Below are 14828 nucleotides of genomic sequence, written 5' to 3'. Positions count from 1 at the left end.
TCCTTAACTGACTCCCATTTTCGAGCGGTCTTGCCTATTAAAAAATAAGCCTCTATTGTATATTCCAACAAAGGGAATTACTTCTGCTTGTGTGTGGAAGGAACCTTCTAACAAAAGGTCTACAAGAAAAATAGAGTACTAAGAAATTAGAATTTGGTGAAGCACCTTTCCATTACAGAGACAGGACTGTTTTTGGAAAGATAATGACAGTAAATGTAAAAACAATTACAAGGAGTGCTTTACGAAATTTTTTGTGGCTCTCATAAACAAACAACAATAACAAAATGAACCTCAGAAAACGGGCATAAATAGTTTAGAATGCCGGACCTATGACAAGGGGCCATTTTAAGAAAGGCTTTCAATATCTTTAATCCATAAAGATAAACATAAAGAAATCTTGCTAAAAAAAATGGTGCAATGAATCAAAAGCGGAGCCAGGGCTAGAACCAAGCAGTGCACTTTTACTAGTTTATGTGATGCCACCAAGGACTCAACAAAAAAAGACTTAGTGGAAGAGTAAAATGGCAAAGCAGACAAGAAATACTGTACAGATAAAGGAGCAGTTTATCATAAAAAATATTCGTTTGCCAACCAAACCTACTGCTCTGAGCCATAAACTTGAAAGCCTGATTAATACACAAGCTGTGTTTCGGTAGCAATCTCACAATAACGGGTACTTCCGTGTTGCTTTCAGCACAACCTGTCTCATCTTACGAATGATTTTGACAAGATATTTGCAAAATCACAGTGTCCTTAAGTAATCTAATTAAACTTACTCATGTACCCCTTTGGCTCTGAAGCAGGTTTTACTGAAAATAGTCCTGAGATTTAAGATTGTTCCTAAAGCTCTTCTGAGGAGATTGAATAGACACACTCTTCTCTGAGACCACACACTTTACTTACATCTGGTCTAAATTGCCACTGCAGAAATCTGAGTATACATCCTGAGCTCTGCAGGCTCAGAAGAGATAAATAATCCCTATGGGTCATCGCCTTTAAATATACCAAAGCTACTACTTAGAACGAGTGAAAATAATCTCCAAGCTTTTAGGAAACACTCCAAACATAAAAAAAAAACAATCCACGAACAGAGCTCAGAAGTTTACAATGAGTTTTGGATGCAAAAACCAAATGAAACATAAGCTATTAATTATGGAGGAGGAATATCAACCATGGTTATTTGATGCAACCTGGTTCTTCCCACTACCACCATGAGTACCAGCAAATTATTTTCATCAATGTTCTTGTGCTATTATGTATTTGACATAAAAAGTGACAAATAGTAATTATAAACGTCATTCAACGTTTGAACAGTGATTTTTCCAATCATTTTTACAATGTGTTATATCATTATTCAAAATGTGGGCACATTTTCCTATGTGAGGCTTCATGCAACTTGACAATTATGTAATTATCCTAATTGAGACTTTTTTCCCAAGTGGAGGAATTGTGACCCAATAAAAGCTTAATGAATTAGCAAAACAACTTTAGAGCTGCCTATTTCCTTAGATTAATTACATCTTAAAGAGGTCTCTTTTTATATAATTTTCTAGTAAATATTTATTTCAAGGGAATCAATTGACACATCATTTGTTTTGGCATTGAAACTTATGCACATTGTGAATGACATAGTTAATAAATAAATTTATCTGCACATACGGAAGTAACATTCATCAGGTGTTGAGCAGGGGGGAAGGGGGGGGGAAAGGTAAACTCAGACCTAACAGGTGTGGTGTGCACCATCTGGAGATGGGCGTGCTTGTAGCTCTGACTCAGGTGGTACAAAGGCAATTTATGTCACCAAAGTGTTTGTACTCTCATAATACTCTGAAATAAAAAAAAAAATTAAAAAAGAAGTGACTTCAAGCTGTCTGCCTTTTCAAAAGGAAGACCAGAAAGAATGAAGCAAGGGAGGTAATTTTTAGGTAATGATATCCAATTATACTATGATGACATGGAAACCATCTCTAACCCTCTATTACACTTACCAGACAATATTAGCAGAATTTAAATTTCACTGCTCCTATTCTGAATAGTCCTACAGATTATCATCAAATTGCCCCACTCAGCATCTCCTGGGTGTGTCTGTGCCCTCATTTCACCTCAAAGATTCTGTATTCACACCCCAGCTAATCCCTTCCCCTCTCTCTCTTCCATCAATGCCTGCTCTTTAATAAATTCACTCACACATTAGCATGAGTGCCTGATCATGGCTTTATTTTTTACTTTATTACTGGTGCAAACGCATTTTAAAGCATGTTAGTAATTAAAGAAATAAGCAATCATGTTCCTCCTTTTTATTTTAGACATTATTCTTGCTTTATAAGGACACATACAAAAACAAATTATTCTTTCTAGATTTTACACTATATATGTGTGTGTGTGTGTGTGTATGTGTGTGTATAATTTTGGATTGGTGACTTTTGCTTTTATCATTTGGTATTCTTTAAAGTGTAAGTAGAGCTCTATGTTTTATTACGTTTTCCAAATGAAAGCATTGATATGACAACATTGTCAGAGGAATATACTTGCCTACCCCATAGGGACTACATGCTCATGACTATATGGGCCTCTGACAAAAATCTCAATCTCTACCTTATCATTTGCTCTGTAATTTAAAACAAATATTAATAATATGTTTCTTTCAATATCATGAATGTTCTTTGGATTTGGGACATGACACTTCTAATCTATGTTCATGTATCGTTATTAAGAGAAAAGATGTTTTTAAGAGTCTACATATGGCCAGTTCCTGAGGCTAACCCTCTGGAATCAACTAAAGCCTTCAAAAGAATAAAGTCATGCTATGGGTTGAAGACAGTCTGTGACATTTTAAATTATTAAAAAATTTAAAAATCAATAGACCTGATGAATTTTAAAAGAAGATTGTAAGATAGATTTTTTAATTTTCTGGCTCTGATTTGTACATCCCTTTTAAAACTTACTTACAAAAGAACCAATCCAGTGTCTCAAGAGTCATTTCACAATATATTTACAAAATCACCATGCCCTTAAGTTATGTAGGTCACCTTTTGTTTTCTCCCTCATCTTTTGGCATTGAAACAGGTTTTACATAAAGCATCCCTGACACACTGGAGATCACTCTTAAAGCTCTTCAAAGGAGACTGAGTAGACTTCCTTTTCCTTGCTGAGTACACACATTATTTACATCTGGTCTAAATCTCCACTGCAGTAATTGGAGAGTACTTCTTGGCTCTGCAGCCTCAGAAGAGAGAAATGATCACTATGGGCCACGATGTCTACTATATAAAAGTTACTGCTGAGCATGCATGAAAGCAATCATTCAGCTTTTACGTAAATAAATCCTAAAGCTATTCTAACATGTAAAGGTAGCCAGGCATAGGAGTCAGAACTTAATTTTATAGCAGATTAGTAACATGAAAAGCCAATGTAATGCAGTCTACAGATTATGAGAGGATCTGAACTGAGCTGCTTGGCTAAAATCTTAATCTTCCCACCATAGCACTGACTATCAATACATTATTGTTGCCAAGTGATTGAGTCCTTCTATATGTTAAGTGTTGTAGGGACTCAAAAACCATTACAATGTCATCATAGTACAGTTTGACACTGTTTCTTAAAATGCACTCACTTTGCTCAATATCTGCTAGACATGTTAGTTAATAGTGTCAGTAATTCAAAATTATTCTCACAATTCTTCCTAAGGTGGAGAAATGAGTACTGGAGAAAGTCAAGAGACGGAGTCGTTTTTGGAAAATGTGGTCACATTACAACTCCAAAAAATATTGGTCAATGTTTATCCTCTACTCCCTTAAAAAATATCCAGAAATTATAAAATGATAGAAGCATTTTAATATATTTTAATTTGGTGGGTAATTTGGGACTATTTCATCTAAAGCAATATTGGAGCACATCATACTCAGGCAGATACACAGGATCGTTTTGTTGTAATGACTATCTGAATGCCCACTGCTATAAGCTCTGTAAAGGCAGATGTAATGTCCATCTTGCTGAGTGGCATTCTCTATATGTATGGTAGGTGACCACAAGGTATGTACTAAATTGATAGATGAATTGAGGAGCCCAATGGGCTTACGAAAATGAAAAACATATTTGATAACTGTGGGGACATAAGAATGTGTCTCAAAGACCTCCAACTAGAGGGAGATTGCCCAAAGGTCTCAGGTGCTGAAATCCATTCTCATGCCTGTACCAAGGCCATGCTTCCCATGGGCTACTCCCAGACATTGGCTAATTGCAGCAGGTAGTCTAAGGCGGGCTCATTCCTGGGAAACAAGGGACTCCTCTGAAGGCTAACTTTGAATCAAGGGCTCCCCAAAGACTTTGCTAAATCATTTTTAAATTGCACAGTGGTCTAGGACACCTTATCTGATTTTCCCTCCCTCTCTCCTTTACTTGTAGACAGAGTGTCATGGCCATCCAATGGCTCTACGAACCTTAGCCAGGCCCCTTACACTCTGTTACACAAGTGTTCCCTTAATAAAATCCTCACATTTAATCCTATATGGGCAGCTGTTTCTTGGAAGACCCAGGCTAACACAGTAAGCTGAAGTTTCAAGACTGAGCAATTCTTTTTGGAACATTAACACTTCCACTTTTTAACCATCTTGTTGACCTATTTTATTATGAATTAATACACTATATTAAAATATAATAATATATTATATAACATTTTACTATACATTCATATACCACATAAAATTTGATCATAAGTTATTAATCTCCTTTGAATTAAAAATGATTAGTTCTCAGGCAAGATCCACACCTTAGGCACATACTAAATAAATTATCACACTTTTAGGAGAATGAGTTGATTAGGACTATAGGTCTACTACTCAATTTGGATTTTAATCTTATTTTTCAGCATGAGTGATATGCATTTGAATCATATGGAACTCTTGAATAAAACATTAACATCTTTATTTCTATATTAATATCTCCCATATTCATTTACAAAAGGGGAAACAAATACTTATATTTTGAATGTTATTCCACTGTTTGGTTAATACAATCTTCCTCACAGAATGCATATCATTTTCCCAATTCTTTAATAATATAGTTAATACATTTCAACTCACAATGGCATAATATCTTGCACAGAAAACCTACTTAATTAATATGACTTCTTGATATCTGTGAATGCTCACGGTTCACTTATTGAAGGCATCTACTATACTAACGTAGAGTTTGGGGGGTGGAGACTCTTCCAATATGATCACTTGCACATACTTTTAATTCTGTGAATGGCAACACTCGTGTGCAAAGGTAGGCTTAGTAAAGGACAGATGGGGAGCAGAGTCTTCCATGAGCCCGATGTTCAGCAAAGAAGTGTTCAGGCAGAGGGTCCCTTTGCAGTGGGCAAGGCGCCACCCTCTAATCCCTTCATCTCTGCCTCATCCTGAATCGCCCTAGGACTCTCACCTCATCTTTTCCCCAGACACCTGCACACAGACCTCCCCCGAGATGAGAGCCACAGGGTAGCAGAGAGACCGCACAGTTAAGATAGTTGGGGTTTTGTTGTTGCTGCTTGTTTGTCTGTTTAGATTTTTACATTCTCCTTGGCTTCCTATGTTATGTTACAGTTGGCAATGGAATGAAACCTTCTAATGTTATTTTTAAAATGATGTTCAGAACACCTTAGTTACATATCCAAAGTAAAATAGCCAATTTGTAGAGACCAGTGTCCTCTACAGTGTCCTGAAATAGCTATAAATAGTTCCCACTGCCAAATATGAAATAACTAAATATATCCTTTCTGCTTTAACTGAAGGCGTAGCCATTTTTCCTATACATTTGAAGTTTAGTCTAAAATTAATGCTCATGTGCACAGACTTAAAAGTGTATATCGTCTTCTCTGTTAATTAGACATCAGGGGACAAGATTCGAATCAACTCTAAAGGTTTACAAAATAAAGTAGAATCCCAATTTCATGCCAAATATGTTATTGACTTTATATGCATCCTTAGAGCAAATGATATACATGTCAGTCTTAAACAGTTGGATTTATATAATTAACACTGTGAGGCTCAATATTTATGTTAAGCATCCAAATATCTAAGTAGTACTCTGTACATATTTTTTATATCCACTATAGCATAGCAGAAGAGCATTGCAATTCATGATATTTCCCCTGTTTGTTTGGAGAATAAGAACACATAATCTTGGTTCTCATCATAGTACTTGAAAGTCTATAAATATTTATAAACTTAACTATTAACTTTCTCAAGGGCCAATATTTTTGATCATTCACCCATGGGTTTAATCAAACATTTTCAAGGTTCTGAGATTATGTGAAGGGAACATAAGGAATGATTAATAGAGGTACAAATAACTGAAAAGGTCAAAAATAAGAATCCATTTACTATCTTGGATAAAATATTCCAGGTTAGTGTCAAATATCAGGCTAGGAATGAAAACCAGACTATAAGAAGCCAAATAATGTGAAATATCAATACTGTTTATAATTTATTTACAACAAAAAAGAAAATATCTTTTAAAATTTACTTCCCTCTTTCCAATTTAGTCCTTGTTGGTAAATGTAAAAAAAAAAAATCAGTTCCATTATCAGAAGTCACTGATGGAAATAAATAAGAATTATAAGGCATGTAGATTGAGTCTGAGCAAGTGTGGCTGCAAACTACAACACTACAAAAGGCCAACAGGAACCAAGCATGACCTAATTCATGTTCACTAACTTGAAAACAGCAATTGCATTCTCCTTCCATTTCTTTCAGACCTAATCTTAGTTTTATTATTAGATGAAGATTTGTATATGTGGCACCTTATTGATAGATACTTTGTTATTTCTACCCCTATTACTTGATATTTTTGAAGTGGGAGAAAAATATCATGTTCTCTTAGGCTGGATTGATACATGACAGAGGCTGGGGTGACCACCCGATCAAAAGAAGATGCTCGCTCACCTCTCAGGGAGCCCCTACGCATAATTACATACACCTGCACCTCGATTATCACTCACTTCATAGTTTAAATAAGGCAAGGGATTTCTTTTGGCATGATGAATTTATTTGTGTGTGTGTGTGTGTGTGTGCGCACGTGATATGACTTCTGATGCATGTTTATATATCATGGCTATTAGAAAAGTAGTTTCCTTTACTAACCTGAAATCCTGCCCAGTACCAGAGATTTGACTGCACTGAATTCTGTGCCTGATGACAGATGAACTTGTCTCCTTGTACTCTCATCAATCTACAAAATTATTACATGAGACACAAAAATCCAAATGGATGCCGTTTTGTTGAGAAGATAGGAAGTAAAGTAAGACAAAAAGAAAAGGATAAATTAAGCAACTGTGAGCATGGCCTCAAAGGTTTAACAAATAACAACTTTTAAAGAGCTAGTCATTCAGAAAATTTTTTCTAAACTGTTTCTATATTACCCTCAGATACCACTGTACCCCACCTTCTGTCCACTTACATTGCTTTATTTTTCTCCATCATATAAGGAACCCAAAATTGATAAGGCAAAAAAAAAAGACAATGAGTTATTTCTCACCTCAATACTTTTACTGAGCTTGGTCTTTTTACTTAAGTTAAGCAGCTAAGAAATTTTCTTCTATGTAGAACACCAAAACATTAGTGATTTTCTTAAAAACTAGCTGAGTGCATAAATCTTCTTTCTTTGCTGTGGCTCACATCATTTTAAAAAATGTATTCTGATATTGCAATTATTATGTTCTACACAAGAACTTTCACTGCATTTATAGCCATCTAAAGTAAACTGGTTTTATTGTAATAGCGATGGTACACTATGATAAACTAGACATCATTCCCCTACTGAGCAAAGTAAAACAAGAAAAGGGTGTGTCTTAAATATCAGATATTAATATTAGATAGAATATTTAAAAAATTGACCATATTTGATGGTCTGTCATCTATTAAAAATGACCGCTGAAAGTATCTTTATTTATTATAAAGAAAGTCCTGGAAAGTCATCATTATAACTGTTGGTTCTGTTGAATTTACTGTATTACCTCTACAAAGACCACTCCTTCTTCTCTGTTAATCTCTATGTGGTGATGTTGTCCATCAGCCATGTTTTTAAAATCAAAGCTAACAACATCAGGTTCTTGGTATCTGTTTAGCTTGTACCTTATCTGCAAACTTCCTAAAATAGAAAAAAAAAGTCATATTTTTAGTAAAAATTGTATTTTAAGAACTCCTTATAAAAAATTCACAGTCCTTTAGTTGTTGTTATTTATTCATTTTAGAGAAAAAATTTACAATAGACTATAGTTCATTTGGAAGATACCTGACAATCACAATTCCTAGAAGTAAGTTTCTAAATGAAATTGCAATATTATATTTTCAAAAACAAAACCAAGCATGATGCTCATAAGCAGTCTCTTTCTTGCAAATCTTTAATTTTCTTCATTAATAGTAAACTCAGATTAAGCATATACAAATCTCTTCCCTAGCCTCTAATTTAAAAACATAACAAAATTAAGTATTTCTGAAACACCAAACTATTGCAAAATATTACAATAATATTGTCTCTATAACCTTATCTTTAAAAAAAACATATTTCACACTTTTGAAATATGATTAATGAAATTATTAAAAGCAAATATATTTTTACTAAAGAAAAGAAATATATCCAACTGGACATAGTCATAGACTTTGAAATGAAGTTAGCTAAAGTGAATGGCCATGAGTCAAACTTACCATTAGAATTAATACAACTCAATTACCTGCAGAGGTGTCAACTAATATATTTGCCAGGATACTAAGAAAATGTTCTAACAGATAGATAAGTTTCAAGCTCAAAATGTACAATGAAGGTAAATATAGTTATTGAACAATATAATTCTTATTTTGGTGTTCAGTAACCTTGGGCCACAATTGATTAGTTGAAATTATATATTCACATGCTTCTACATTTATTCTTATCATCCAGAGAATGTATTTCTAAAATTTTTATCTTTCTTCCAGATATAGGGAAAATAAAAATAGCAGTAAGTGGTTTTCTGGGAGGAGGTTTCTATAGTAAACACATTTCATAATCTACATACCCTTACCCTCCACGGATATACCATTATTTCCAATGACTATCTTATTGCTTAAAATCAGAACTGACAGATCATCTTGTGGGCATTTTCTTATACATAATACTGGTTTATTAATACTCCCTTAATGTCTTCACTTTGATTTGGAGGAAATGTATGCTATTGTACAACAAGATATGTTATTTCAAAATGAACCACAAGACCAATATTGATATTCATATGGAATAGTCAAGAGCTTCTGGTAATAATAAAATAGAGTGCAGATTTTATATAAATAAATTAAAATTTTACATTGCATATTAGCAATATTATAAAGAGATAAAGGCATCTTAATTCTTTTAAATAATCCTTTTAGATTAAATTTATAGGACAGTACTAAAGAGCAAAATGAATACAAAAAGCAGGCACATTCTTGGTTCCTTGTTTGTGGTTTGAGAAGCAAGAACACAAGATCCATCCATATTGTTACCACCCTTATGTTCTAATTTAATTTTCTGTCTCTCATCTAAAAAAACACTCACCATTTTTGGCAATGATAACTGAAAGGTATTCTTTGTAAGAGGAGCTCACGAAAAGCAGCAAGCTTGGTGCTTGTGTTGTCCGGAAGCTAAATTTGACCACTTCTCTGTTCAGTTTCATATCACCATGAAATGAAGCAGCGTGGGAGCTGGAGTTTTTACTTAAAAAATAATTTTCTTGAAAACTGTAAATCACGGATGAGCCAGATCCAAAATATGCAGAAATCTCTGAAATAACATGGATATTTTATGTTCAGAAAGTTTAAGTACAAGGATCTTGTTTTAGTTATTTAATTGATTTTTAATTTTTAAAGCAATGAATTGCATAGCTAGAAGAAACAACCCCAAACTGAAATTGAACAACACAGTAAATTAATAAAGCCTTCATAATGATCTTTCAAATGGCTTTTTGTTAAAATGACATATTATTAATTCACTAGTATAATTTTACAGCTGAAAGTTAAATGTTTTCTTATCCGAGCTCAGACATAAACCAAGCTTCTTGTCTTTTACCTCCTTGATCATCACTTTCTTATTTAAAATTGAACTCTTATCTACTATTTTGTAGTCAGGATACAGTAGCCTTCCTGCAACAGTTAGGAAAGAAGAAAGTTTGATGGATTCTCTTCCCTTCCAGGATCAACGGGCAGAAAATTTTCCTTTACATCCAAACATTTTCTCATATTTATTACACACTACAAAAGGAAAGCTAAGTCTAGTGTTAATATGAAAGAGGGAAATGGGATCAATGAAAGAAACTATCTAGCCTCTTTTAAATTATTTTATGAAAGCATATATTTCCCTTGTGTGAGATTCACATTCCAAATTCTCTCTTTCCCTCTCACATTCATGCGCACGTACACACACCCCAAATATATATGTATGAAAATGAAGAGAATGGTAGAATGGTGGGAGGAATTATTAGTTTTGAACCTGCTTCTCTCCACTCTTATAAAGGGCTGGTTGCTGAGTACAAACTGTAAATGATGCTTAGTGGGTAAGATAGCAATGTCTACACTCCCTTGAATTTCAGGGATTTTTTTGCTTATCTGCTTTATTGTTATTATTACCTAGAATATACTTTTAATATCCAATATAATATATGCATACAGAGGAACATCTCTGATTGCTCTTAGCAAGATGAACTGGAAATTATTTATATTTAGAAATGAAGACATGCTATTGTAAAGAGATGGTCTTAATTCTAACTTTAAACATGAAAAGTCTCCTAGAATGGTAGCAGTAGTATATGATTATTATCACAAGTTGATTTGTAAATTATAGCTTATTCATGAAAAAAACAGATGACTTGAAAAGTGCATTTTGGCCAACTTTTCATTAACTCAAAGAAACCCAATGCTTTCTTTGCAAATCAGGAGTTGCTTCAATTTGGAGCCAGTTTTTGTTAGCCTCCTTCAGAGAAATGTTCAGTAGCCTAGAGACACTTAAATAAAGAAATTGAATTTAAATTGGATGTCGGTTTTCTATGAGGAGCTATGAAAGTATAATAAATGTTTGTATATTCAGAGAAGTCTGTCCAGAACACTTAATACTACATTCAGTTCTTTCTTTCTTCCATGACAGATCAGTGAATGAGAGAAGCTGAAAAATATTCTATTTTATCTGTCCTGCAGATATTCAAAATAGCATACAATACAATGTCTCAGTGTCTGTATTTTGTTATGCATCAATATATAATGGAAAAGTTATTTATATTCCTAGCCAAAGTATTTGAGCAAAAAACCCAAACAAACCAAATATAGAAACAATGCTTTCTAAATTTCCTTGCATTGCTGAATATCTTTATAAAGAATAACAATAACACTTCTAATGATTTTAAAATAGAGAACTGCCACATGGGACAGGTTGCTGGCAGCCGTATTATTTAAGAGGCTCAACATTAGATGGAAGAAAGCAGATTGAGCACTTAATACTTTAAGACACCTGGAGGCAACTGTTAGTGATGTTATCAGCAACAGACACTAGTTTTTCAAGAATTGAGTCAAATAATCTAAGTAATGAAATATTATTGGCATTACATAGATACCTTGCAAAAGAAATTTAGGAGTGGAAGTAGTTTTCTTTTAAATAGCTACACAGAAAAGAACCGCCAGATGTTTGATTCAGCCTGGGTAAGTTTTCCTGTTACAGTATCTCATGCATGTCACACTCACCATTGGAGCAGAATGGCCCTGTGTATGCAGAGAAAGTGCAGTCACAAAGGAACCCACTGGGCCTTTCTCTGCATTTCCCTCCATTGCGGCATAACTTTCCATAGCTGCTGCAATGTCCCCTACAACCCGGCTGCACCTCTGGAGTCACCTGGGCCCTTTCTTCCAAATCCAAGGTCATCCCATTCAACTGCAGAGACCGAATGCAGCCCAGAAAGCCTCTCTGTCTGGTGGCCGTTCCACCTAAAAGGGAAATACTGCAAATGGAAACATGTTCCTAGGTTGTTTTATTCAGGATTTAAAGACCAAACAAAACTGAGGCCTTACAGAGAATAACAAAAGAGAATAGCTTACAGAGAACAGCAAAAGTTGGATGAGCAAATATAATTTTGGCGACACAATTCATGACCAAATATAGACTTCAAGAAGATAAAACGTTAATTAAATTTTTTAAGTTGAATTTGTTACATAATTGTTTTCTAATAAAGACTTATTAATTTTTAAACTGGAGGATTTTTTTGTCTCTTACTTCAAAGAACAAAGTAAAGACCATATGTTATTTTTATATAGAAACTATTTTTTTTTCAATTTTATTTTAAGCACATATTGATGATTTAATGTGGTTTGTCCTTCATTTACTAAAAACTGATTCTGGTACAATTTTAACCTTATGAGAATTCTGAGTGAATCCTTGAATTCTTCTGACTAAGCATTGATGTGGTCTTTTGGTTGTTATTTCATTCATCAAAAAGATGGTAACTGACTATCAGATTATTTGTTTTGTCTGGCATATTTCCCAGTGATTAGTTTTCCTAAAGTTTGTTCCAGTGTTCATTGTTTTATGCCTCGAAATATTTTCAACAAAATTGAGAAAGAGGATTAATGAAGAAAACAAGTGATGTAACATTTGTTGAACATACATCACTATGCATTTATCAAGTCACCCTTGAAGAGGTCTACAATGTTTGGGTGAAATCCAATCCTATTATCCTAAGAGATAAATTCTCAAACTTTAAGAAATACTTTAAAAATCATGGAGAGCCTCTTAAAGATAGGCTCAGAAGCTCACTGCAAGAAATACTGTTACTGTGGTCCAAAAACAGGGCTGTGCATCTAAACAATCAGTAACCCAAGTCACAGGTGATTCTCATTTAGTTGATCTCTTGGCCATCGTTGCATAAACACTACCCTGGTAGAAAAGTAAGCCCTAGGTGGACTTACACATAAATTTGTGTCCGGGAATACCAAGAATTGATGCTGAGAAATTGAAGTGGGAAAATAGTACCCTTGTCGAAATAACCTCAACAATTCTATTGAGAGGCAATTTGAAGGTCCCAGTGCCTGTAAAAGGACACATCGACCTCCTTATCCTCAAAGATTAAACAGCTGTTTATTTCAGAGTCAAAAAATGTACCATAAATATGATAAATAAACAGGTCCTTGTCCATCACCTGTTCAGCTTTAAATTTTAGTAACTCACTTTGTCTCTTTCCATTAGGACACACATTTGACAAGGGCTACTTCAGTTACTGTTGTATCTTCGGCACAAAGATCAGTGCCAGACACATATCGCTGTGCAATCACTAATGCACTTATTCAATTGCTCACTACACCACACTATATCATAGGAGCAGGAGATGAGGGCTTAGTGCTTCACGAGCTTAAGGGGGGACCACCTTCGACCACACATGGATGTTCGCATCTCTGAGACCGAGAATGAGGCCCAAATCCAATAAACATTTCTGAATAAACTAATTATATATTTGCAGATAATGAAATACCATGAAAAAAGAATCTTAAAGAATTTCTTTAAGAGAATTCTGGACTCTTGGGCACTAACACTATTTAGAATCCAGATTCAGAGATACAATATTTTCTATTTAACTGTCTATATTTAAAGTCCTTTATTCAAATAGCTTCAGTTTACAACCTGTATGTCTTTTTAGTGAGGGATACAAAGGCCTGAAGGGTGTGGGTCATATTTTCCATTTATAAGTCCAGAGGTAGTGTTGTGTCAGACATATTCCAATCTCAGTAATGTGGGCATGGCAGGGAAACAGTTGATTTCATTTCAGAGTTTCAAAATACCTGGCTATCTTCCCATTTATTTATTTATTCATATTTTTCCCAACATGGCTGTCCAGTTTAGTTATTTATTGTGTTCTTTTTTAAAAAAAAACTTAATAGATATGTATGGGGTACATAGTGATGTTGTAATACATATAATATATAGTGATCAAATCAAGGTAATGAGCATAGCCATCATTTCAAACATTCTTCATTTCTTCCTGTTGGGAACATTCAATGTACTCCTTCTAGCTATTTGAAACGATATATTATTATAAACTTTAGTTATCCTATAGTTGTATAGAACACTACAACTTATTTCTCCTATCTAGCTGTAATTTTTTATCCTTTAAAAATCTCTCCCTATCCCCCTTTCCCCGCTACCTCTCCCAGTCTCTAGTGTCTTCTGTTATACTTTTTGCTTCTGTGAGATCAACTTTTTCTTAGCTTCCACATATGAGTGAGAACATTTGATATTGAACTTTCTGATCAATTCACTTAACATATTGTCCTTATTTCACTTAACATATTGTCCTCCAGTTTCATCCATGTGGCTGTGAATGACATGATTTCCTTTTTGTGGCTGAATAGTATTCCATTGTGTATATTTACCACAGTTTCTTTATCCATTCATCCCCTTGTGGTCACCTAGGTTGATGCCTTATGTTGGCTGTTGTGAATAATGATGCAATAAACATTGGGTGCAGATGCCTTTTCGATATACTGATTTCCTTTCCTTTGGATAAATACCCAGTAGTGAGATTGCCGGATCATATGGTAGTTCTGTTTGTAGTTTTTTAAGGAACATGCCATTCTTTAAGTCTCTTTTCTGCCCTCATTCTGAGGACTTCTGTTTCTTCCACATTGAAGCTGCTACCCACCTTAGTTTCACAGCTCCCTATTCTCCCACTCTGCTGACTCAACTCAGTGAGTTCCCAGGGCTCAAAGTTTTTGGCCAAGATTCTTTTGGTATCCTTGCTGGAGATTTCTTTCCTGAGTAAGGCAGCCTGCAGCCTGGGTTTTGGCTTTGGCACAGGAACATTT

At 34.5% G+C, this 14828-nt stretch overlaps 1 protein-coding gene across 1 annotated transcript in view; it reads right to left on the bottom strand.

Annotated features, from left to right (window-relative positions):
* The window catches only part of CNTNAP4 (contactin associated protein family member 4), a 239678-nt gene that overhangs the window by 15391 nt on the left and 209459 nt on the right, over positions 1-14828 (bottom strand). Inside the window, exons 18-21 of the mRNA XM_012772535.3 lie at positions 11721-11960; positions 9550-9774; positions 7997-8130; positions 7125-7212 (exon numbers count right to left, since the gene is read on the bottom strand). Coding sequence (XP_012627989.3) covers positions 7125-7212; positions 7997-8130; positions 9550-9774; positions 11721-11960 — 687 coding nt within the window. The remainder of the gene's footprint in view (positions 1-7124; positions 7213-7996; positions 8131-9549; positions 9775-11720; positions 11961-14828) is intronic.

This window comes from Microcebus murinus, chromosome 20 (assembly GCF_040939455.1).
Source record: "Microcebus murinus isolate Inina chromosome 20, M.murinus_Inina_mat1.0, whole genome shotgun sequence".
In the NCBI taxonomy this organism is placed as follows: Eukaryota; Metazoa; Chordata; class Mammalia; order Primates; family Cheirogaleidae; genus Microcebus; species Microcebus murinus.
The sequence above is the reverse complement of the archived record's forward strand: the minus strand, read 5'-3'. Positions and strand labels throughout refer to the sequence as shown.